The 26,475-nt window shown below is 40.4% G+C and overlaps 1 protein-coding gene across 4 annotated transcripts in view; it reads right to left on the reverse strand.

Annotated features, from left to right (window-relative positions):
* Nucleotides 1-26,475, reverse strand: part of jmjd1cb (jumonji domain containing 1Cb) — a 205,348-nt gene that overhangs the window by 29,257 nt on the left and 149,616 nt on the right. For 3 of the 4 annotated variants that reach the window (XM_044178369.1, XM_044178368.1, XM_044178372.1), the window contains 10 exons: nucleotides 23,345-23,450; nucleotides 22,994-23,118; nucleotides 21,952-22,095; nucleotides 20,389-20,430; nucleotides 15,254-15,527; nucleotides 13,411-13,965; nucleotides 12,978-13,320; nucleotides 10,526-11,501; nucleotides 10,119-10,316; nucleotides 8,120-8,292 (listed from right to left, as the gene is read on the reverse strand). In XM_044178369.1, the coding sequence (XP_044034304.1) occupies nucleotides 8,120-8,292; nucleotides 10,119-10,316; nucleotides 10,526-11,501; nucleotides 12,978-13,320; nucleotides 13,411-13,965; nucleotides 15,254-15,527; nucleotides 20,389-20,430; nucleotides 21,952-22,095; nucleotides 22,994-23,118; nucleotides 23,345-23,450 (2,936 nt within the window). The remainder of the gene's footprint in view (nucleotides 1-8,119; nucleotides 8,293-10,118; nucleotides 10,317-10,525; nucleotides 11,502-12,977; nucleotides 13,321-13,410; nucleotides 13,966-15,253; nucleotides 15,528-20,388; nucleotides 20,431-21,951; nucleotides 22,096-22,993; nucleotides 23,119-23,344; nucleotides 23,451-26,475) is intronic. The other variant, XM_044178370.1, reaches the window with a different exon arrangement.

A 26,475-nucleotide genomic window follows, 5' to 3' on the forward strand; every position in this document is an offset into this window, starting at 1 on the left:
TATTTTCTGACCTGTATTATAGTGATATATATTTTGATTTGCTTAGTACTTCTATTCCTGTGTGCACTGACGTGATAGCGAGCTGCTATAACAAAAGAGTTTCCCCTCAGGGATCAATAAAGTATTTCTGATTCTGAGATGAAGTTTCCCGTGGATGAAATGTGGATGTTCCCTGTAAACATTGGGGCTCACTGGATTTTAGTGGGTTGGTTACATTTCTTTGCTTATTTTACAGTCCAGTATTATTTACATCAGACATACTTTTTGCATGTAATATGTATACAGATATTTCAATTGCCATCTGATGCAGCAGAGCTACAATGTCGTAATGTGATGAGAGAATAACATGAATGCACTAAACATGTTTAGATTGTCAGATAAGGTACATTTGCTGATTGATCATAGACAAACGAAAGTGCCTATGAACGTAAACTACTATGAAACTGGAGGTAACAGTTCAACTTTAAAAACATACAGATTGGGGCACTACACCGGCGCACATCCAGCATGGCAGCGATATTGAGATATAAAAGCCTTGTATAATTAATAGTTGTGTGGGACATTGTAAAATCATATTAGAGGGAGAGATGAGCCTGAGTAGCCGATATGAAGAGGAAATAGAACAGGTCACCCAAAGCATGGCAAACTTGGAAACAATTTTACAAGAGCTAAGAGACTTTCATCACGAAAATTCAGAAAGTCTTAAGGAAATTAAGACAACATCAGTAAGGCAAACAGCAGCATAGATGACACCGAAAAACGGACTGTGGAATTGGAAGAACATATTCAGAATATAGAGAATGCTACGTTGGAGCTCCTGGAACTAGAAAAGCAGCTTTGCTCGAGAAGAATTGAGGTGAGGTACAGATGGCTCTCTTTACGTTTAGATGAGTGTCTCATATAGGTTTTAAGTTGATAGTGTTATATCCTCAAAGCAAGTAAAAAAAAGTCAGGGCTACCTTTACAGAGATGTTGGGGACATATGGATCTAGCTAACATTAGCAGCGAGGGCTCCCTGCCCCCAGGGGTTAGATGTCATCACTAGCCGAGTAGTCAATAGGGCTCAGATAAGGTTGAGAAGCAGACCTCACTAAAGGAAGTTCTTTTGCTATTTTACTGGAGTGTTTACTTGTTTACTGTTTCTGAAGCATAAGGGGTATCTATGGAAAGAATGGTAGGAGAAGGATAGGGGTTACAGGGTATGGAAAAGACGGCAACACAAAAAAAATTTGATTGAGGTAGCCTCTTACAATGGAGTGCTCAATCCAATTAAAAGGTGTAAGATACTACATAAGATGAAGAAGGACAGGGTAGGGGTAGTATTCTTACAAGAGACTCACCTAACAGACAATGAACATGAAAAGCTTAAGAGAAATGGCTTCAACCAAATATATTCCTCATCATATAAATCAGGAAAATAGGAGAGGGGTGGCTATTCTAATATCAGGGAGGTTTTCATTTGAGAAACTACCTGAAATTGGAGATAAAGAGGGTAGATACATCTTGGTTAAGGGGAGTCTAGAGGGAGAGTTGGTCACCCTTCTTAATATCTATGCCCTCTAATGCTCTGGAGACTGAATTTGAATGTACTGAAAGGACATATGAAGGAGGAAATGATAAAGGAAATCCAGGCATATATAGAGGAAAATGATAATGGTGAGGTGTCCCCACCCATGTTGTAGGATGCATGCAAAGCTGTAATTAATTGCTTTGAAACATATTATAAAAAATTATATGCCTAACAGCAGAAATTACAGCAGAGGAAATAAATAAAGCAATCTCAAAACTAAAGGCTAACAAGTCCCCGGGCACGGATGCGTACACATCAGCGTGGTACAAATCACTCAGGGGATCATTGAGCCCTCTGCTACGGAATATATTTAATTGGGTGCTGAAGGAGGGAGAAATTCCATATTCATGGAGGGAGGTCATCATCTCAGGATAAATTGGATTGGAAAAAGGATTCAATTCTGAGTTCTCAGACCATTTTCACAATTGAGAATGACTTCCGGATGGGAGCCGAAACATCATGATTCTGAAAACACTGTCCAGATGACTACGACTGAAACCTTTTCTACGATAAATTGGAATGTTCTAGCTATAGCTGTAAGTGTCCTTAATCAACATTATAGACTGTTTACAGCTATTTTAGCCAGATGTATAGATGTAAAAAATTCTGCCAGAAATAATTAATTTCGACCAGACAGGTTTTATAAGACAGAGACAGACACAGGACAACATCAGACGAACACTTCACATAATGCAACATATAACTGAAAAACGGGTAGAAGCAGAAGTGGTGGGATTGAACACAGAAAAGGCGTTTGACTCTGTTAGATGGGAATTTTTTATATAGGGTTTAATTTCCATGAGACGTTTATAAGGACCATACAAGCTCTCTATAATAAACCAACAGCTAGGATCAAGATTAATGGGAGTCTCCCAAATTCTATCACACTAGAGCGTGGATGTTGACAGAGTTGTTCAGTGAGTCCTCTTCTCGTCCCCAAATTTTTAGAACCTCTGAACCAATGGATAAAACACAATGAAAATATAAAAAGATATAGACATGGGGGGGGAGTACAGAAGATAGCGCTATTCGAAGATTTCCTGACCTACCTATTAAGACCTACTACATCCTTCCCTGCACTTATGTCAACTCTAACAGAATATCTGGCTATAAATTAAATGCACTTAAAACACAGGTTCTTACTTTTAATTATAAGCAGACCAAGCCATCAGAGAAAGATATGGAATTGACTGGGAATTACAATCAATAAAGTATCTTGGAGTCAATCTACCACAAGACTTGAGTCAAATAAAATCCATCAATTACGATCCATTACTTTCTAGAATATCTGATATTGGAAGATGGAGTCTAAGTCCTTTAATGAGTATTGCCTCAAGAGTGGAGGTGATTAAAATGAATATACTTCCAAGGTTATTGTATCTGTTCCAGACTCTGCCAGTGGAAATAACAGACAAAGATTTCATGGAAGGGGATAAAATGAATTCGAAGTATATTTGGCAAGGAAAGAGACTGAGGACCAGATATAGAACTTTGCAGTTACCCAAAATTATATAGTTATATTGATAACATTTTTATGTAGACGAATGTTTAAAAAAACAAAAACAACAACAACAACAAAAAAAACATCCACAGAGCTTTTAGAAAGATGTGGAATAAAAGTATAAATTTTCCTTAAAAAATAAATAACTAAAAAATTATGATTGTGACTTAATCATTTTAAAAATTTTGAAAAATAACAGCTTCACTCCTTGAGGAGCAACGTTTGTTATAGTTTGAGGGTTTTTCATTTCCTGTTTTATTTTGTAGTGTGTCCCTCTCCTTGTGTGTCTTGTGGTTTTACTTCCTGTCTGTGTTTGCTTTCCCTCCAGTTTTGATTGTTGGCCCTTCATTGATTGTTTGCACCTGTGTCTCGTTGTTTCACCTCCACTAGGGTATTTAGTCCAGGTCTCTGTCTTTGTTCAGTGTTGGGTCATTGTTGTTAATGTATGGTGTGATTCCTGCCTGGTGTGAGTCCTGCCTTGAGTTTTGTTCCTGTCTTGTGAGGGTTCCTGACCTTTGTGTGTGTTGTCGTTTGGTGCACCTTTTGTAGTACCTGGTTCCTGTGCCCAGTTCCCCAGCATTCTTACCGTGAGTTTGTATTGGATTCTTTGTCTCCCGTGGACCTTGGCTGGATCCTGGATTTTGTAATTTCCCTGCTCCCTATTGAACTGATTTACCACCTTGGACTGACTCCCCTGCTTCCACCAGTGCCAGCCGGTAACCTATCTGCCTTTTGCCTGTTTGTTGAACTGTCTACTTACCGGTCTGTCTGCCTATACCTGCATGTAAACCATCACCCCAATAAACACTGCAGCCATCCTTCTACTTCACCTCATACCGCTTCCTGGTCATCTGCATTTGGGTCCACATACCATACCACACCAGAATATGACAACGTTAGCATTAGTGACGGTTGCGTCCAGTTATCTAACATTATAGTTGCCTCAAACAATGTAAAGTTATAATAATCCCCTTGGTCCACTGCTACAAAGAATTACACTTTTCTGAAAGCTGGCCTCTAAGTCATAAACCAGGCCTGTCCAAAGACTGATAAGCCTTCCCCAGCAACCTCCTCTGTCCCATGACTATTGCCAAGCTCAGGTCACTAATGGAAGGTTGAGTGCTGATGCCACTAGACCCTGTCAACAAGAACTGTTCTTTATGTAAAGAAATTAATACAAAGTACAGATCACCATTTTTCTGCATTAACAAAATTCTTTCAGGACATCCATAATTTGGGACAGCATGTGTGATAATTTGGGATACAGTTTCAGTACTGAGAGTCCTTGCTTGCCACTCTAATGACATATTGCCAAGAATATTCTCAACTGATCTCTTGTTGCCTTAACCTTAGTATTAATCAACTGAACATGCTTAAGGTTAATGGATGGTACATATTTGCATATTATGATGTGCTGAATAGCTAATGAAGCAGGAAATGTGAATATGTATCTACACAACAATTAATTTATCATGGCTGGTAATAAGAGAAAATGTTAGTGAAAAGCTGAATTCCACAGCCCTCAGAGCGCGCTGTGTGTCTGCTAATCCATCCTCCTCTCAGCCTTCTGAGAGGAGAGACAAGCAGACAGACAAAACACAACTTGTGTCATTTTATTTTACTATTTCATTTACTGTTACAGATATATGTGTGCATAACCTATATATGGTGTGTCGTCATAATAGCAGATGTCGTACCATATATTAGGCCTACCATGTACGACATTTAATTAACACTGTCTGTCATTAGGTTATAAGTGGACAATATCCCGTTTTATTCATAAAAGTGGTTGGTTCCTTCCAACAAGTGATAATGACAAGGCCTTACTGAATCCTGAGGCCCAGCAGGCCTCAACTGACCGACAGAGGGAGAACAGAACATGTTGGAAAAAATGCAGATATCCAACAATTCTGAAAGAAAGAAGCCTGCTAAAAAGGAGGCTCTGCCATTTCTGAGATCCGACACAACAAGGTTAGAAAAGAAGAAAACCTTACGCACCAGTCATGTGGTGCAGAGAAGGAGAAATAGAGAGAGATCGAGAGATGGAGCAAAATCCACTCAAAGAATGAACTCTTAAAAAAATAAACTATTAGCAAACTTAAATTACTGATACCAGATTAAAGAAGTTGCTATATCCAGTTGCAGCACCGGAGTCCTAACGAAGACCGTAACGAACTTTAAACTCAGCCAACAGCTGGCAGACGCTCACACCACGGCTGCTGCTTAGTGGTAGAGCAGGTCTCCCTGATTTTCACCTTCAGGTCGGCATGAATTGCCCTCACCTCCTCCCTGTTGCCATCAGTAAAGGCCCTCCTCTTGGCATTCAGGATGTCCTTGATGTCCTTTGTTATCCACGGTTTGTTATTTGGATAACAATGGACCATCTTAGTTGGGACATTGCAGTCCACACAGAAGTTAATGTAGCCAGTAATGCACTCAGTGAGCCCGTCAATGTCCTCTCCATGAGGCTCACAGAGTACATCCCAGTTTGTCACCTCAAAACATTCCTGCAGTGTCTAATAGGCCTCCCCTGACCATCTCCTCACTCTGAGGAGTCCCGATGGTTGAAGAAACCCGAGATTAATATGATTAATATGAATGCACTCGGGTGTTGAGTCTGGAGTTGTGCTATGGCGGTGTGAATGGCGTTGCACGCCGATGCCGGGTTAGCAGAGGGGGCGATGTAAACAGCCACAACAATGGCATGTGAAAATTCACGTGGCAGATAATATGGCCGGAGTCCCACAGCTAACAGTTCAATGTCCGGGCTACAGATACTCTGCTTGATAGTAATGTGACCAGGGTTACACCATCTGTTGTTAACCAGAACAGCAAGCCCGCCACCTTTCCGCTTGCCGCTCCCGGTGTGATCCCTGTCGGCCCTGTGTGCCCTGACCGAGTAGCAGGAGAAGTAGTTCCATGGCGAAAAAAGTACCAAAACACTTTCTACCCTCATTTTCGTAAAGAGTGTAGTTTAAATTATACTTACACACAAGTTACTCAAGTTTGGAAGAAAAAGGAAAGTTAAAAGTTGGAAAAAGTAAGATGACGAGACAGAGCTACGGCAACAGGCAGCATGCGGGCTGGCGCATGTGCACTAAGAAAAGTAAGTCTAATAAGTAAGTCTACTAAGTCTAGTAGTTATTGTCCTGTGTGTGTAGTTAGTAGTTAAATAAACATTTGTAAAAGATTGGTTATCGTGTGTTTGCGTGTATGAAATATTCAGGTCACTGTCCTGAGACAAGAACTCTGTAGCAACTTCAGATCGAGACTAAATTGATTATTAATTAAGTAATTAAGTGGTGCCCCGTTTTAAAATTAATTTAGTGAGTTAAACACTTATTTAATATGAAAACTGATTTTATTCTGATAGCCGGAAGTGAGTGTAAACCTGCTCCTTTCTCTTACCAAAATTAATCAATGCTTTGAAAGTTTTTTAAAATAGACATAAATAGACATGGGTCATTAAAAGTGCTTGAATTTATATATTTTGTTCGAGAATAGAAATTGAAGTTCCTTTGATATTTTGAGAACACAGTCTGCCATCACTGTAACAGTAGCACAACTGAGAAGTGTTCACACATTCAAGCCTCTCTCTCTCTTTTTAATTGTTGTATGTGAGCTTCTGTAAGGCCTGCTAGTTCTAATTATAATTCTCAGTGTTGTAACAGTAATTAACCTTGATTCATGTCTCAGAGAGCATGATTGAAATGTTAAATTATAACAAACTATGTGCTTTGTATTATTAATTGACTCACAAATGTGTGTGCATGCACATGCTCATGGATAACTTGTTTACAAAGTTAAATTTTATTAAAGTCAACAGAATTATAGAAATATCATGTTTTAAAGTTACTGTAGTGGCCCCTGTGGGTAGAATTGTATGAAATGTTACACACTTGTGCAATGTGGCTGTACAACATGTACAGCATTACCAAATTTCGTTGCAATCCAGTTTAGCATTGAAGAGGTAAGGTATGTGAAACCACATAGAGTGCAGTTGGAAGAGACATTTCCTAATCCAGTTTATTCTGAATGTCCCAACAAGCAACTCAAAATCTAAACCACCTTTTTCATAACTTTTAACTAGCTGGGATTTAAAATATAGTGGGTTTTATTTCTCCACATAAAATTAAAATTTATAGAATTAGGACATTTTACTGTCTTTGGGAGTAATAAGGCAAAGACACCTACGTTAGCCTATCTGTAGGTGCTGTACCAGCAAAAACACTGGTCTGACAGCTAGGAGTGTAGCTGTGGTCGCAGACATTGGAGTACGAAACCATATCTCCAACCATGTGGTTACAGGGCTACTAGCGAAGAGTTACCTTTTACTTTCAACCTGCATTCGCGAATTACCTGCAAGAAGATACAAGGGACATCTTTCATCCCAGGTCACATGTGACTTTGTTGATATTAAATACTCAACCGGCGCATGTGTGAGATGGATAACATCCAGTACTAAGCACTGCCTCTTGCAGTCAGGAAGAATGAAATAGAACTGTCAATTTAGGCAGCCCACATCAATAATATAAATCAAACGCATATATTACTCAGCAAATAAACAAACAAACAAAATAACTGAAAAACACAAGTATGTAGTGCAGCCAAGTATATGAGTGATTATTGTGGATGTATGAAAGTCAAACTACACAGACAGGTTTAGGCCATCTGCAGGGTATCATGGCATTACTGCCTGTTCAGCAGATTTGAATGAACATGACATAACTAGGCTAATGAGAGAGACGATTGATGTGTGATGTTTCCTCTGTGATGCAGTGTGTTTGTGTGTATGGGCATTTAGTGGTGTCTCATATAATGGCCGGTGGTTACATAAGGAGAGCACAGGCTGCTGAATGAACAGTATGCTGTCTGAACTGCTTGAATATTGGATTAGTGCCACTTCACTTCATCTGACTGACCTGGCATTGCCTGTCTGCATCTCAGGGCTAACTTAGCTCTCTTGCTGCTGTGTGTGGGCTCTCTGAACACATTGAGCCAATCTAGCATCTTGAAGAACTTTACATGTTTCTGATCTTTCTACTCACTCCTTATGAACATCCACGTTGGCCTTTGAAAGTGGAGGGCTTGTGTGTGTGTTGATCTTGACAGGGGTACGGTGGGCGTCGGCACTGGCTGGCCGAACAGGAACGTGGCTCAGCAAACCCAGACCGTCACCAGCACTACCAGCAGCCTGGTGCAGCCATGGACTGGCTGTGTTCTGCCCACATGACACACACACACAGAGATACAACATCAATAAAATAATAAACCAAAGTGTAAAATCCACAGACACAGAAAATGTGGTCATACATGTCATAGTACAGAAAAATGCAAATGCAACAAAGTGCAAACACAGACATGGTCAAGCTAAAGTATGTCACCATAAATTACACCTCCATGCTCATTTAACAACTTTGTCTTACACCATGGACACTCATTCAATTCGCTGGAGGGTGTGAATTATTTTCTACTAGTGTCAGCTCTTTTTAGGCTTCTCTGTCTTGTTGGAGTTGTAAAATGAAAGTGAGAAGTTTCATTTGGAAAGTTTAATATGTATGTTTTGAGTACTCGCAAGTGGAAATGGTATAAGAGGGATAATCCACTTCAACCTGTACACATATGTAAAATAATACTACATGGAGGCCTAGGGTCCTCCCATGACATTTAGATCCACTGTATGGGAGCATTACGGTTTCCTGGTTCGTTAGAGCGAAAATGGGCAACGATTATTGTCAAACTGTATGTCAACATTGTTCAACTGTAGTCGGGTATGTCTGTGGAAACACTTGTCATTCAAAGTCATTTACTACAGCATCACCCGAATGTGTCAATTAGCAGAACGAGACAAGAACAGACTGGAAGGCGAGTCCTTCTCCCCACAGCGTTCAGGCAGCCTCTCGCTGCAGATTCAGACCGTGCCAAAGCAATAACTAATGCTATAGGAGTGTTTATCGCTGCAGATATGCGACCATACTCGGTCATAAAGAATACAGAATTTAAGCTTAGAGTCAAAGTGCTTAAGTCCCGCTACAATGTGCTTTCACGTGTGCATTTCAGTCAGTCTGTTGTGCCTGCCCTGTGTTAACGAGAGCAAGTTCAGGAATTATTAATTAATTATAACAGGTCAACAGGCTTATGATGAAGCGTTACTGACATTTGTGTTATTTATTTTTGTTATTTACTTATTTCTTATTGACAGTATGCCAGTATTTGAGTGATTTAACTGTTACAGTAAGAATTGTGGCCAATGAGCTGCTGTTGAATGTTTACATTTTTCAAAATAAATGACAAAAATGTTATTTTCTAAATTTTTTGTTTTCCCTCCCTGCTGTACCGAAAATCAAACTGTGACCCTAAAACCACGGTACATACCGAAACATGGATTTTGTGTACCGTTACATACCTAATAAACATACTGATTGATAATGAATCTGATTCTGTTTCTTTAAAAATTCTATGAGCCCGCAGATTCAGTTGTTAATTCAGTGTCAATGGACCAACTCCAGAAAGTGTCAAGTAATGTAATCATCAAGTGTTCGGATTTCTAGCTCTATGTGATAACCGGGCACAGTAGCTGCTCCCTGGTCAGAAGGTCAGAATTTGCGACTAGAGTCCGTTGCACTTTTGATGATAGTAAACCATACAGCCTGTGTGTTCATCATTTCCTGTGCCGCAGTATACTATCCAGCACACTATACTTAGAGCATGGGTGGTTTAAGTTAAAAGTAAGTAAAATGAGTAAAAGTCATCACATAGACCTTTCATGTCAAAAATCATTGAAAGAGCATTACATTAATTCCTTTTAAAGATCGACTATTCCATTATAAGCCCAGCTACATCTGATTTGGTCTCAAGGGTTTTGTTCCTCATTCCTCCACTACTTCTTCTCCCTGCCTGCCAAAATCTCCTTTCTCCATCCATCCTTCACTGTTCTCCTTTTTTCCAAGACAGTCAGCTAACTATCAAACAAAGAGACACAATCACATGTGCATGCACAATTCCTCCAAAACACACACAAATACAGGCCAATATGTATACACCTACCCTCCTGAGAGAGGCCTCGGAATTCACGGTGACAGGATTTTCCGGGTGGACCCACTTAGCTGTGGGGGGCAGGTTGAGCCCTGGGGTGTAGGAGGTTGGCGTTCCGTTGGGGTACTGCCAGAGTATGGGGTATAGGCCCAGACCCGCTGCCCCACTGTGAGCCTGGGCTAGTAGAGGGGGTGGAGGGGGGCCCTGACCCTGAAAACAGGACACATGTTTATTTTCGTTTTGAGAGAAGGGTGTAAATAATATTCCGCTTCAAACTGTCATATTCTCACTGGATAAATTAGGAAAGGAGGCAACATTACTCTCCTCCCATCCCATCTGCCCTCCCCCCACCTCAACCCCCAGAGCTGGATTTTAAAATCTTTGCTAGTGCGGCTTTAAATGGTGTGTATGTATCTGACCTGTAGGAACTGCTGCTGGTGTGCGGCTGCTGGGTGAGGCAGGGCGAGGTGGCCCAACCCGCTGGGGGAGTCGAGCCGAGGGTGGCCCCCGAGAAGAGAAGCTGCTGGAGGAGGCATGGCAGAGAGCACCCCGGGGGGTAACAGGTGCGGGTGGGGTAGGGCAGAGGTGTGAGGAGGGGCGAGGAGGTGGGAGGCAGCGTGGGGGTGGGAGGTGGGGTTGAGGCAGGGGGAGTGAGGGGAGGGAGAGTGGAGGGTGTGCAGGTGGGGATGGAGATAGGCTGCCACGTGGTTGGAGGAAACGGTGGCAGAGGCAGAATTCTCTGCGTCTGAGCGGACCAGCGCTGGGTCTCTGTAAACAGTGAAGGTCTCATTCTTATCGATGATCAGAGGGCTCTTGCTGCTGCTGCTGCTGCTGCTCATACTGACTCCACCCGACTCCGACCGCACCGGCTTGAAACCAGACCGTGGAGGTTCTGCTATTTCTACTTTAGCGGACAAACGGCCTGTCGGAGGTGGGGACGTATCAGAGTACCTTGGTATTTTATGTTTAGAGACCTCTGGGGAGGTGTTGGGTTTAGGTTTGGAGATGTCCAGCAGGCCTGGGTGGGGCTTAGCCTTGAGAAAATCAACTGGGTTTGTATTGGGGTAGGGATGACATTGAGAGTTTTCGGGGAGCTGGAGTTTCTGTTTCATGGAGTCGAGCTGCGCTCGGATGGGGTTCATTTTGGATTTTGCTAAGTCAGGGGGGAGGACTGTGTTCATCTTGTGGGGGGGCGGTTGTTGCTGTGAGTGTTTTCTCGTCTCCTCAGACAGAGACGGACTCTTAATGCCGTGGTGGATAGATGTGTAGTGTTGCTGTTGTTGTGTGTGCTGCTGCTGATGCTGCTGCTGCTGCTGTTGATGAAGGTGATGATGAGGAAGGACAGTTTTCTCCTTTTCCACTACCACCACATTTTCAGTCATAGATGTGATGGGCCTGAAAAGAGCATATAAAAAAAAATTTTTACATATTTACATACAAAATGATCTATATTTTCTATTTTACATTAGGAAAGATATCATTTAACCTCTATCATTGCCTCTTTCAATGAGGGAAAATAAATTGTATTCAAATCACAATCATGAATAATTTCTCACATTTGAGAATGTGTGCATAAAACAAAGTGCTCACTTATTAGCTGTGACCACATAAATACTTGGTATTTTCATTCTTGTGGTGCATAATTACAAGCATGCTACATGCAGAAGCAACAAACCACATGTGTGTACAATGTGAAGTTTTGTGTAAAGTTAATTTAACTAAAGTTAGTTAGTTAAAGTTAGGGTTTGTGCATTAGCCACTTTCCATGTATTTTCTGAACAAAATTGGTGTGTCTAAGAAAAATGGGAAACAATCATAATCTCAATTTTAAGGCAAACATTTTTTTCACTGGTTGCTACTGATTTTGTAGCCTCTATATAGCCAAAGCAACATTTTATTTCTGCCACATTGTCATGTTTTTGATTGATCCCAGGCTCATAAGGTCCAGGCTTTTGCTATCAAGGTTTCTAGTATGGAAAACCAGTACTCTTACAAATTCTCTTTTTTAGGGATTTCCACTTAAAGTGTGCTTTTATGCAAAAGCCTTTTTAAATTTGACTTAAATTCCTCATCTTTCAGACCCTTAATGCCATTTATTTACTCCTCTCTAAAAGTTAACCTTTTGTTTTTATATTTTACTAATTTTACTCCGATGTTCTGTCATTGCTGTCATAAAACAGATTTTATTCAGCTGACTTTTTAAGGTCTTTTGGTGTGTTTACATGCACTTAAATGACCATCTCAGTTCTCCAGTAAGGTGACTCCTAAAATGTCGTGTAAACAAGAAACCTGTTTTCCAAAATCAGGGTAAGAAGTGAGAGAAACCTGATTTCCCCCACAAAAGCTGATTTCTTAGCCATGTAAAGATGTTCACAGGTTTCTTAGGCTTTTTACATGCGAGCCCGTGCAGGACAAAGACTTCAGACAGAGAAAGAACCGCAGTGACAGCAGAGTGTCAAGATCATTACACATCAAATGCATCCTTGCATTTAAAATAACTCCATCCAAACTCAGACTAAAACTGAAACTAACACAAAGGAATCCTCTAAAAGTCTGAATTAGTCAGTTTCCACCACTGAACATTTGACTATTCTAAAATTCTGTCACATTCACATTAAGGAAAGGAAGGGAGAACTGCACTCTCACTACAGAGAGTCCTCTCACTGCCCTGTCAGCCCTCTAATTAACAATTGGATGGGACTGTTACAGAGATCAAATCTGGAGATGTTTTGGGGACCAGATGGTCCATCTAGTAACTACATCTGCCACCCAGTCATCATCTCGAGACATCCAAAAAGTTTGTAGTAGTAACATTCAGAACCTGACTTTAAGAAATACACTTAAACACGATTTGAAGCACTCTGTTCTCACCTGAAGACCTCAGAGGAAGCAAACTCTATCTTGTTGCCTAAGCTCCTAGCTGCTATCATGCCACCTCCCATAATGCCCTGCTGCTGCATGGGAGGCTCAATATCTGTTCTGCGGCCTCCTTCTGATGGAGAGGGAGATGGAGGGACGGGAGGCGATGAGACGGGAGAGGGGTTGAGGGGGAGGTAAGGTGAGAGGGACGTGGACTCGGCCTTCTGGGAGGCGAGCAGCGCTGACACTGCCTCTGAACTCTCCTGGTGCACCGTCGCCTGGGCCTCATCTGTGATGTCGATCACACTTCCGCCATGGAGGTGGGATAATGATGGCGTCTGGGATCGAGATGACGCTAAAAAAAACAAAACAACTTCATACCATAAGAATACTAAACTGATATTTATCATATATATGACAGTTGCCATGCATCAGTTGACTGTACCTTTCACAGCGTTCTTGCTGCTCTCTATAATGCCGCTCTGGATGGTGTCAGACATCAGAGGCGTCTGTTGCAGTGGAGACTGGGTGATCTGTGTTACAGCAACCAATTCCTCCTCCTCCTTCGTTATCATTTTGCCTGTTTCCTTAACCAGACCCTTCTTGCTGTCCTCTGCTGCTTGAAGCTCCGCCCACGGGGACAGGCGACTAATGAGAGAAGAGGAATTATTCATTTTGGTGCCCTGCATCAACGGCTTCTCGTCTTCCTCCTTTTTGGAAATACCACTTGGTTTCACATCACTGCTGCGAGTCTTTAGCTCGTTCTCAGAGTTGGGCTCTGAGGAAGAGGAAGAGGAGGAGGAGGAGGATGACGAAGATGATGAGGAGGATGAGGAGCATGAGGAGTGGGCAGTCCTCTTGTTGTGTGGGTTTTCTGAGTCGCTGCTCTCTGACAGATCAGAGGTCATGTCAGTCTTCAGTCTCTTTAGACCTGCCTTCTTCTCATCTTCCTCGCCTTTCCTGCGTTTGTTCACTGCCTGCTTTGCCTTTGACTTAGAGTCTGGACAAATGAAAAGAAGAAACAAAGAAGTCATTTTTGAGCAAGTGGTATTTGCATAGCCCTTTCACAGGGCTAAATGTCAATTCAATCGCTGCTGTGAGAACAGCCTGAGATGACTCAAATGTTTTCCTGCATTTACCTGCCTTCTCTTGGATATTACCTATTGCCTTGTGGGGGACTTCCATTTCTGGCAACTGACAATTTGCAAAGTGCAATGTAATGCAGCACTGAACTCAACTCTACACGATAACATGAAGACAAAAAAAGAAAAGAGACAAAACCAAAAGACTTGTCTACTGTTGATTTGCTCTGTGGACATTTTTTGAATGACCAAAAACAGCAAACTGCTGTCTCCTAATAAATCTTTTGTCTCTCCACGCTCTCTTTTGATCAGTTAAGAGCAAAACATTCAGGAAGCACGATTCAATTTTTAGTTGGGGCTGACCTTTACTTTTGCGGGTCAAAATGACAAATGTCGATGGCAGCAGATTATGTCATCTGTAACTTCTTAAAGTTAATGGTATAAATTACTTTCCCCAAGGCCAAAATGAAACTTTCTGGTTATCGTTGCAAGTTGGTGTCTGTACTCAGCCAAAGAATATTTCTTAGGTCAAAGAAGCACCCCTCTGTAACACCACACTTGTCTGTGGACTGTGTGTGTAGTTCAGCAAGGCCAAGCAAGGTTTGCTGCTACTGTCTGTTTTACAACAGGTTTGTGTTACCTCCTGGACACTCTGGCATTATCTGTAAAACTACACCACAGGGACTAGTAGCCATCATCATTTTCAATGAGACAACCACTCACTTAAACACATTGCCAATTACTGTGTTTAAGCATTTTTAATGTTTATAATAGTGCCCAATGTGCCACTACTGTGGACAGCAACAGCTAACTGCAGACTTATGACCTCTTCAAATGGACACAGTTGAAACAGTTGACAGTGGCATTATAAAGACATATTAAGAAAAAAACTAATAAAAAGTTTGTTCATTAATAACATATTCCTATTGAGGTTGACCCTGTCATGACCATGTTAAGGAGTCAATTAAATGTTTTCTTTTTTGATATAGCAGGTTTGGTGTTATTTTTTGAGGAACCACAATGAATTTATAAAAGACAAAGCTAATATTGTAAATGTTTGTGTGACAAAAAAGTACACGTTCCAATCATTCTGTCATGGAAAAAGAAGAGTTGCAGCATATCACTAAAATGGCTGTGCTACCTTAAGTGTATATATAGACTCTTTTGATCAACTTTACAGCAGTGTTTGATGGTGACTATCCTCACCTCTCCCTGTGGTCTCTTCTCTCCTGTCCTTGTCCTCCTCTGGAACACTGCTATCTGATCCTTTCCTCCTGGAAGAGCGAGAGTTGCGCTGCTCTCTCTGCTCCCGCCCACTGCCGCCGGGAGAGTTGTGTGATTGGCTGGCTGGTTGCTGGCTTTGCTGTGATTGGCTCTGCTGCTGGGAGGCCGCCAGCGTCCCCTGGGAACCTTTTGGGTTGGGGCCTGATGAGGTCATGATGGGGCGGGGGCTGTTGGCTTGGGCTCGCGTGTAATGACTCTGTAAGAGTAAATGGTTATATGTTAGTTCATGCAGAGAAACATACAGACCTGTATGGTCATTTTGGAGAATCACTCTACACTGCTGAGGTAATGAAAAAAAGATATAAAAAATAATTCATAAATATAGCAAGTGGCTACTGACATGTCCACCTCTCGTCCATATAAATAGGAGTTTGGGTTCATTCCACACAACACAGCCCCATCTGTTTCTTAATCAGTTAATGAGACCGACATCGCTACATACACCACATTCCGCTGCATGCTTCGCATGAACATAACTCTAATCCAAATGCCAGTTTTGAAAGAGTGTCTACAGTTAACTTCTAAAATATGAAAGTCATCCTTTATAAAATGATCAATGCAAAACATTGTGAAACCTTATATGTTGTGCCGCCACCCCATATAAGGGATTGCTTAGCACCGGAAAACTTTAAAGGAAATTTTGACGAAGCAGGACGGTAGGCAGGAGTAAGTGCAAAAAAGGTGGCCTTTATTAACAAGAAGATTAATGAAACGGAGGCAAAAGGGACCCCAGGAAATTCAACAAAACTAAATTAAGCTGAAGCAAGAACACTAATGACAGCTACAGTCTCAGAGCAAGCTGCCACCTCCTCTTCCCCCTGCTCCAGCGAATGGCATTTTACATTCTCAGCCTCACCTAACAGGAACCTACCACCTGCCCAGGTAAGTATAGGGTGAGCTAAACATAGAGCAAGCATCAAAATCACCATAATCCTATTAAACCTCAATAAAACAAACAAATTATTCAAACTTGTGTTATTTATATAACCTGATTGGTAATTCAGTTCAGTTTTATTCACGTAGCGGCAATTCATAACAGAACTTTTCCTATAGAGCAGGTCTAGGCCATACTCTTTATAATAAAGCTGTGAACAGCTCTCTTTATTAAGGAGTTCTGCTCCTGTGTGCTAGATATTAAAGGCATTTAGCAGCTCATGAAAGAGGTGTATGACAGATGAAACAAATGTTCAATTAATTTAAATTTTATTTATATAGCGCCAATTCATAACAGAAGTTATCTCATTGCACTTTTCCTATAGAGCAGGTCTAGACCGTACTCTATAATATTAATTACAGAGACCCAACAAATCCCACCATGAGCAAGCATTTGGCGACAGTGGCAAGGAAAAACTTCCTTTAAGATTCAGAAACCTCGACAAACATTTTTACACCAAATATTAAACATGACCACTTCAAGTTTTTGATAAATTGTCCAATTACTTTCTGACCCCTCCAGCTGGAGGACTATAACGTGGATGTAAACATCCTCAAGTTACAGCAGTTTCATTTCCAATCAAATGTGCAGTTGGACAGAGACAACACAACAAAAAAATGCACGACTGTCCTAACACTTTGAATGCACTGTGACTGTGAGACAGCAACAAGACATTTCTAAAATTTAAGATTTAATCTGCTTAGTCTAAAATAGTTCCTATGGCATGTTATACAGTATGTGAACATAGTCCTAGAGATTGTTGCTTTTCAACCGTGCTGCTGTAGGTGCAATACATTTATTTAGACCATCAAGTAGACCTTTTCCAAGAAAATTTTACTTTTTCGTTTTTTTCAACAAAATGTTAGGTTTAGAGAGAGAGAGAGAGAGAGAGAGAGAGAGAGAGGTTTTGGGTAATATGTACACATTAGTCATGAGGGTGGCACAACTGGGATCACACCCTTAACCACAGAGCTATGTTGTATCCATGGAGCTGGGCAGGACTAGATGTAACCATGGTATCCCATTTGTCTAGGTTTCTGTGGCACAAGTACAGTTTTCTACTGATAGTTTCCAGTGGCTGAGGTTTTTGCTTTCTAAGCCCATACAGTGAGGTAAGTTGGACTTCTGAAGCTTGACTAAACAGTAATTCATGTGAAACCAAGGAAAAATATTGAAGTCTTTATATCAATGAGATGATTTGGAGTGGACTAACTTTGCTAAACGTCCAATCTGTATTTTCAAGAAACAGCAACTTCCATGCAAATATATTCTACTGCTATTGCCTGATGTGTGGGTTGGAGCTGAGTGAGGTAAAGGGAGGGGTATAAGAGTAGCTGTGGAAGTACCGCTGCATGGAAAGCAAAACAAGCCACAATCTCTCTAGCTGTGAAATAAACATAGGCTCTGCTTTGTAGATCTTTTTTAAAGATAGAAGGGATTGACTGATGCTGCTCTTAATAGATTTTTACTGCACACAAATGTGAATGGTAAATGGACTGTACTTATATAGTGCCTTTCTAGTCTTTTCCAACTACTCAAAGTGCTTCAACTACATATCAATGGACAATTTGTAATTTGTAAATCTAAATAAGTCAGAAACACCTGCCTGAGTCACTTTACTCAAAGACGACAAATGGAATTTGGAAATGGAAGCCCTGGCTTGGAATTTATATAATTACTTCTGTTATGAACACAGGCAAAGTATGGTTTCCATGCTTCGCATTCATGCATCCCTTGTAACCCAGATAGGTCAAGTATAAATCTTGACCAAGTCACCCACAATGGTAGGTGTTAAGTTGTTCTTACGTTGCTGTTAACCTTGTGAAAGTAGAATAATGCAGGGCTTGATGCCGATGCTTCACAAGTTAGTCTGTCTCTGACTAGATGTAGAGGACAACGTCTGCAGAGTTATTATGGAGAGTTATTATAATAGCTTTATTATTATTATTATTATTATTATTATTATTATTATTATTTATACAACAATGAATATAAAACACAACTTTGTCAGCCCCCTGCTGATAGAAGGTCGATGTGCCGTTTAATTGCTGTCCCATGTTCCTGACCCTGTCTGGGAAATGCCGGTCATTTCCAATCATGCTGAAAAGTTTTGTAAAAAAAAAATCTTGTAGGGTGAACTTTTAAATGAGACAAACTTGACTTGACTGGCTAATGTCCAGATGGAAATTACAGTGGGGTAAATAGTGCATAGTGGGCACCTGGGCAGGACAGTTAAATATTATGGGCAGTTCCAAAAAGCCAAGAGAGTCTGGTACAGTGAGATTGGTTCCTTATCAGCCCAGCCCAATCCTAGTCATTTGTGAAAGGCAGAGCAGCACTCTCTCTCTTTGTAAACCTTTCATACTGAGCCTGATCTTGCACTGGGCTATTGAAGCAGGTGGATAAAGCTATGGGGTGTTAGCTCCAACCCACAAAAATAAACTGCAACTTCAACATACAGCAACAATCAAAGAGCAGGGAGGTCACTGTTTCGTCGTCTTACTTTTTCCAACTTTTAGATTTCCTTTTTCTTCGAAACTTGAGTAAACTTTTGTGTAAGTGTAATTTAAACTTTGCTCTTCACGAAACTGAGAGTGTTTTGGTATTCACTGCAATACTTGAAATAATTGCAATATTCTCTGTTTAATACTCCTGTGCAATATACTCTGTTTTCAGTTTAAAATTCCCTATTTATTGATATTTATTCATACTTCTATTACTGCTGTGCAATATCCACCGTCTCATAATCATCTTAATAAGCTACACTTAACTTGACAGTACTCATTATTGCACTATTACTTATATTATTACATTGTACTATACCATACATACTTATCAACCGGTAAATCCATTTTGTACTTTACACTTATTTTAATTTTATACTTATATCCACTTTGTACTTAATTTATCTGACCTGTATTATAGTGTATTATATTCTGATTTGCTTAGTGCTTCTATCCCTGTGTGCATTGATGTGACAGTGAGCAGCTGTAACAAAAGAGTTTCCCCTCAGGGATCAATAAAGTTTTTCTACTTCTATGGGTTGATTCACATCGTCAACACCCATCATCACAGCTGGGAGGGATCTGGTGTGGTCTATGTACTTGTGACCACACCAGACTTTGATGTCGGATTTTGTACATTGTGAAATGCTGTATTGCACAGGGTGCAGAGGCAGCAACCACTAGATGGCAGTGCAGGTGGAATTTTAACCTGGGTGAAGTTACTCTTTAAATTAATATTTCACTTTGACATTTCATCTCCAGGTTGTGGCAGACATTTATCAGTGTGCATCCATACACCATCAGAAACAACTACTGTCTACCTGCAGTTCTATTGTTTAGTGCCTGATTTTTATTTGGTGAATTCTAAAATCTTTCTTTAAATTGGTGGTTGGTGGTTGTCTGTTAGGTGACAGTAAAAACCCATGTTTAATGAAGTGTTATTCTGATATCACAGTAGCAATGAAGGAAAATATTGATGGTAGATTCCAGGAGCACCTGCTCTCTGAGACAGTTTTGGTTTCCTTTCATAACTCTGGATTAATCTCTTAATTAATCGCTCCTGTGTGGAGATGGATATGTAAATGGCACTGGGAAGACAGGACTAATCTGCACCTCAATTACTGAGCATGTGACACCTCATCCTGATAACTTCCTCCAAAGCTGATACATACTTCATAGAAGCTCCAATGCAGAAAAGTTTTTTGCCAGACTGAGTTTAAAAATACACTTTCCAATTTTGTTACAGTGCATAGGATTACCCCCAAATCTCCTTGCAGCTCAGTACTCATGTTTGAATCAACAGACTTCACTTTGAACCAACACAGTTCATAGCTCCGTTTCAGAAACTCAACAGTTGGCTGGAAGGAAATGTTCAGAATTGGGGGTGCTTATTGGGCATTATTAAGAAAATCAGGTGCCTGGGACACTGATAATCTAGAAGCTTTTCCTTTCAATCAAGCACAGATCATGTTTACCAGCTGTGACTCTACACTTAAATATAGTTTGTGTTTTCTTCATTTGTAGTATATTGTGGAAAGTGTGGGTCTGGAGGGTTTGAGGGTTGTGGTGGTGGTGGTGGTGGTGGTGGTGGTTGTGGGTGGGGGGGTGGGGGGGGGTACCTGAATGTTGCCAGTGGTCCCGCCGGGTCTCCCTCCCGCCATCTTTAATGTGTCAACAACAAGAAAGAAAAAAAAAATCAAGAGAAAAATAACAAAATGAAATGAATATAAACAAAATGTGGGACAAGGAGAGATTTTGTTAATGACTGGGGGACCAGAAATGACGGACTAGTTCACCAATGAGCGCCTTCCATATGTGCCTCATGCATTTTTGACCAAATAACACCAAATTCTAAATAGTGTTCTGCTGACATCACGTCACATGAAAGGAGCCGGTATGACAGTGTACTGTATGTCTGTGTGTGTTGAGTTTGAATGTAAAGCTAAACAAAAAGCACATAGGGACTCCTTTTGCTTTAAAGCTATCTCCATTACGAAACAAAGAGATGACAACAGACATGGGTCAAACAGTTATGAGAAAGAATTCATAGCTAACCACAGTTATTGCCTGATTCAGGAAACAAAAAAAGATCTGCACTACGTTGGGATTTTCCTGGTTTGGAACTTTGCATGATAAAAGATTTGGGGAGGGTTTGGGAGGCTGTGTTGACCAATGTCTCTGAAACAAACAGATAAACAGATGCAATGCTGAGGTCAAATGAATGGTTGGCAAATCAAAACAAGCCGTTGTCGACACACGTCAGAAACACAACAATGGCCACCTATTGGGTGCATTCAGGTAAAGCATACATAAAGTGGCTTGACATATACTGACATATTATAGACCAATCAATGCATCGAATCATGAAAATAATCGTAAATTGAAGGCATAAATAGATGTAATTTAATAACACAACATGTGAAAAATGTGAAACGTGGAGTGTTGGTCTTTTCAAAAGAAGTTTTGATTTGCACCAAACTGTTAATGTGTTTATGTTACCACTGTCTTCTTGTTCTTTGGTCATGTAAAGGGGCCATTGCCCAGGCAACAACATAAAGCACTTTGATGGAGAAAGGTGTCGGCTACTGGATTTTTTGGCAAAGTCATCATATACCGTCATTCACCGGTTTGTAATTGATGCTGTCAATAATGCATTCATCTCATCTGGCCGAAATGACACGTTTCCTATTATGTTTTCTGCTTCCATCATGTTCACATTTTTCAGTCTTGGTCTGAACGTAGGCTGGTTATGATCTGAGGGTGGGGGTTTCATGAAAGAATGCCATCACCTGCATCAATTGTTGATGGCATACGAAATTCTGTTTGATCTGAGGCTTAATTGGTACTGAAGGGCAGTGTTTTCTTTCTTAAACTTACTTCTACCCAGAAACGTATTGTATCATGCAAGCTCCCACTGTTGACTGTACGTGAAGCTACAGTACATTTTCATAATGTACTCAATGTGACCATTCTGTGTATAACATTTTTATTGTAATTTTCTTCATTTTTGCATTGTACTTTTATTCACTTTGAATATATAGCACAGCTTACAGACAGTCAAATATGTCAGTATATTTGGAAACATTTTCATCCTCTTCAGCACCTCTGTCAGCTGTTAGAAAGCTCTTAACAGTTGTGCACATGTGTTGCTGAGTGCGTTCTCTGTGTGCGTATGTACTCACGTGGGCAGTGTTGTTGTTCTGGCTGGATCGTGACCTTCGTCTAGAAGTGATGCCAATGTTTTCTCCTTTCAGCAGGGAGTGGACCACGTCATCCAGAAAGGTCATCTGGACCATAGATGGATCCACGTTCTGAGGCTCTAGCACCTGAACACACACCAGATTCAGTTTACACTGTCCACATGTGAACCGGGTCTATTAGACCAGCAACAGAACTGCTGGGACAAACTACAAAAACAAGCAGGCCAGCACATTCAAGGGATGTGGACGTAATCATACTTTCAGATGGCTATTTTTTGTGTTCATCAGTAAATCTGTAAATCAAAATCTTCCCCCAAAGGTTTGCAAAAGGAATATTTTCCCATTTCTGTTTTAGCTGCTCATTTTAAGCTAAACCCAAACAGTAAACAGTATTTTAATGAACAAGTGGGTGAGTCTAGCTGCTGAATGATCACGCTGCACTGCGGTGAAGAGAGCAGGTAGTTGCAATAATGTGGCTCTGTTCAAACAGCCAGAGTTTGGGAATGACAACTGGTTTTACTAAAGAGAGTCAGTCTACAGTCGGTAGACTGCTAACCGTGGAATAGGCAAGAACAACACCTGTAACCATGGTAGCTGTACACAACAAAGATGGAAACAACTGTAGCTTCAGAATGCTTAGAAGACATGAAAATGAAAAATACATGACAAAAATTAGAATAGAATTTCACTGACGAAAACTAGACTAAAATGTTTTAAGTTTTTGTTGACTAAAACTAATAAAGTATCAAAAGACTAAACTGTGACTAAAACTGTGACTACATTTTTGTCAAAAAACTAAAACTTAAATCAATGTCAGGTGTCAAAATGAACACTGGTGTTGAGTTTTCTTTTCAGTTTGAGTATAAAACCATATCAGCAAAATTCTACTTCAGGTGCCAAGTAGTCACTAATTTCTCTATTTCTATCCATCTTGTCATTCCCCTTCATGCATTATACTACTCTCTGTTACCCACACATATAAACTGTACACATACATTTTAAAGAGCATTGCATGTGTGTGTACCTGGTCATTCATAACGACCATGTTTCGACTGAAGAGGTCGTGGTGTGTAATGATGCCAGTGAACCACTGGGTGGCCGAGTCTTGTCTGTACACACGCACACGGTAGCCATTCAATGAATAGGGACCTGGAAGCAACAGGAAACAGGTCCATCACGGTGTTATTGTCCCACTGCTAGGGAGTATAAAACTTAACTGCAGTTCCTCATATTGTAAGACACACTAGTTACAGTAATGAAATGACCAGAACATGGTAACCAAATCAGTCAGCAAAAAAACTGTATACATTGTAACAATGATACAATCTATAGAATGTAATATTTGACAATATAATGAGCATAATATAAAACTTACCTTGCATAAAAATTTCCTGCACCTTCTGGTCTTTGAGCCAGCCCGTCACTTCTTCGTGGAGCTGATGGTTGTCTCTTAACACTGGGTTCTGACTGTCCGCCTCATCCTGAAAGACACACACAGAGGATATCGAAGGGTCAACATCAAACACGCTGAAACTTGTTTTAAGTAGTCCACACTAAGACAGATAAATCTGTAAAGGCTGTCCCCACCAGTACAGTCACACCATTCTGCTCTTTCAAGTGGCAAACAACAAAGTCGTGCATTGTAGAAATCTGGTTAGTGGCAGGGACACAGCCCGGTGACTCGCTGAGTCACAGCTAGTTCAACTTCCTTTCGGTCCCCTCCTGCTCTCTATCAACACACTATGTGGATTTTATTGACATTCTTTTGTTTCTGACATTTTATTTCATTTAAACATATATTTAGGGAATTTTCATGCAGAGCAATCCTCTCTTTTACAGGACTAAACGTTTCACACACAGCTACACAGATTTAAGCTGCCCAGTGCAACCACAGTCTCATCTGTTGGTCACTGAGAGTGACAGTGACAGGGGGGTTCAGGGCCCTGCTCAAGAGTACCTCAGTGGTGGTAATGAGGGAGGGGCAAACATTGCTCTTTCAATTTCCCCACCCAGACTTGGGTAAGTACAGGGATCAAACTGGTGACTAACTGGTCCCAAGACTTCAGGCCACCACTGCCCCAAGGCAAACTAATTCCTGAGCTTTTGCTAGGGTTTGGCTAAACTACAAACTTTCTGGGATTTAAAAGAAATATTAAGAACAGTCAAATATGTATCATCAAATACAATGTGCAACTTAATTATGGGGTATTTTAGACCCTGCTGTGCTGCTTGCCATACTGAGTAGCAATGCTAGTGAGGAGCAGCAGCAGGGTTTCTGTTGTGCAACTGGTAGCAATACATAGTGAAATGCACACATATAAACACAAATACTCTGAAAAAACCTTTGTGATTCTGATCCCTAAAATCAGATTCTGATCCCTGTTGTGACAATAAATGCTACAAATGTCCCATCATCAAGTAACTGGACAGAATAGAATTGTATTCTCCTGTAAATACATAATACATAATAAATAAGAACTGCAGAGCCGAAACAGAAGTGCAGTCATATGAATAAACACAGCATAGCCGAAATTCATTATGGAATAAAAAAAGCCTCACACACAAACACACACATTAGACGCACAACAGCATAGAGAGAGACCGTTTGTTTCACACTCTAGGTCACACAGGGTGAAATACTGAAAGAATCAAGAAAGACGTAGAAAAGACTATTGTGTTGTTTAATGAAAAAGATCACAAAACACAGAAGATAGATATTAAAATCATCATCGCCACTCAAACACAACCAAAGAAACAATATACACAATGCTGACAGAGGCCAGAGTGTGGAAGAGGAAACCAAACCAGTCACCACACTGGTAGCACTCTGTCTGTACTTATGTGTGTGCACAGCTCAATTTAGGTTACTTGGGGGGTGTTCAGGGTGATGCGTCACATGTGAATGGATGAACAGAAAATCAGTTTTTCATCCTATCAGAATGAAATACTGAGCCAAACACCACCAATGCTTGTAGTGGTGTTCGTCCATTTTGAAATGTTCCAAAGGTCATATTCTAAGTATTATATGATATCATATTCTTAGTAGTAGGGTTTGTATTTCAAAAATAATGCATACATTTGCATAGCAGGCCATTTTTCCCGCAGTGGATGAAGTCAGAATGCATTCTAATAACGGGCTGTTACATAGCAGTGGTTGTTGACAAAAATACATTTCTTTGTGCGGGGGGAGGAGTGAAAAAGAAGTGGAAGTCAGTGGTGATCTTTACTACAAGGCTTGCCTAAAAGGTTTTTTTTAATCTAAATACGTTAAATATTTTTTATCATTCATCCACTCAATCATCTCAGTTAGATGATTGTCATGACTGTATTCACTGAAAAAAATATTACCACAACTTAACTAAAGCTTACACTCCTGGACGAATGAGGGACTACACAGTCTTAAAGCTGTCATATAAAGCTTACAGAATCAAAATTCAGAAGTGAAGGCCCCAGTCAAATTTGCCTCTAAAGATATATCTTTTTCTCACACCCTCCACAGTTCATATGGGACAGACATGAGCATACACAAACACACTAACATGCTCCAGATATCAGTGCAACCTGAATGTCTACTCACAATGCAGAGCTGCAGGAGTGAAACAGGGACAGGGAGGTCGGGAGCAGATGGGATGAGGTCACAGCTTTCATTTCACCTTCCCATCTCTCTCTCTGTCTCTCCTGCTGCAGTGTTCTAGTTTCATAGCCTTGTTCAGCTCTAAATTAAACCAGCATACACACTAAAAATAGCACACTGGAATGCAGTGCTACAGAGGTCAGCAGTAACGTCTCTCATATATTCTTACAATTTGTCATTCTGATGATTTCTTTTACCACTGTCATACCAAAGACACTCAGCTAAATCAATCCAGCTAATTCTACACACAATAACAATAAAATAATGGATGTGTAAACAGTATATCTTGATGGGATTTATATGATGGACATCTTTGGTTTTTACCACCAAAGATTCTAAAACAGGACCGCTAACCCTGGATTCACCTCAGACATAAATATGAAGCATGAAAACCTGTCAGTACATAAAAAGGCAACGCCTCTAATAGGTACATTTAATATTCAGTTTCTAAATATCTATATTAGTCATACATACTCAGTATTACAAAGCAATTTACAGCAGGGTCATTAGCGATCATCCTGTTTTAACATAGCAAATCTTCTAATGTCTGTATTATATTAAATTCATTTAGGAGAAAACGTCCACCAAATCTTTTCCATTTAATTTACTACCACTTCTTACACCAAGGGTGGCAGACTTATTTTATCACAGAGGAGCATGAAATCCTTAATCTGAAGGAATACTGTAATAAAAATAAATACTTTTTTTTAAATTTTTTAAATTTTTTTTTTTTTTTTTTACAAAAACTGTGTAAAACCAATCTCTGGTTCTGTTTTACAGACATTTTTTAAAAGCCAAGTATAAAGAGAGCCCTTTGGTAAATGGGATTTTGTGTCTGCTTTACAAAACTGATAGATACTTTATGATCTACT

This window comes from Siniperca chuatsi, linkage group LG20, assembly GCF_020085105.1.
Source record: "Siniperca chuatsi isolate FFG_IHB_CAS linkage group LG20, ASM2008510v1, whole genome shotgun sequence".
Taxonomy (NCBI): domain Eukaryota; kingdom Metazoa; phylum Chordata; class Actinopteri; order Centrarchiformes; family Sinipercidae; genus Siniperca; species Siniperca chuatsi.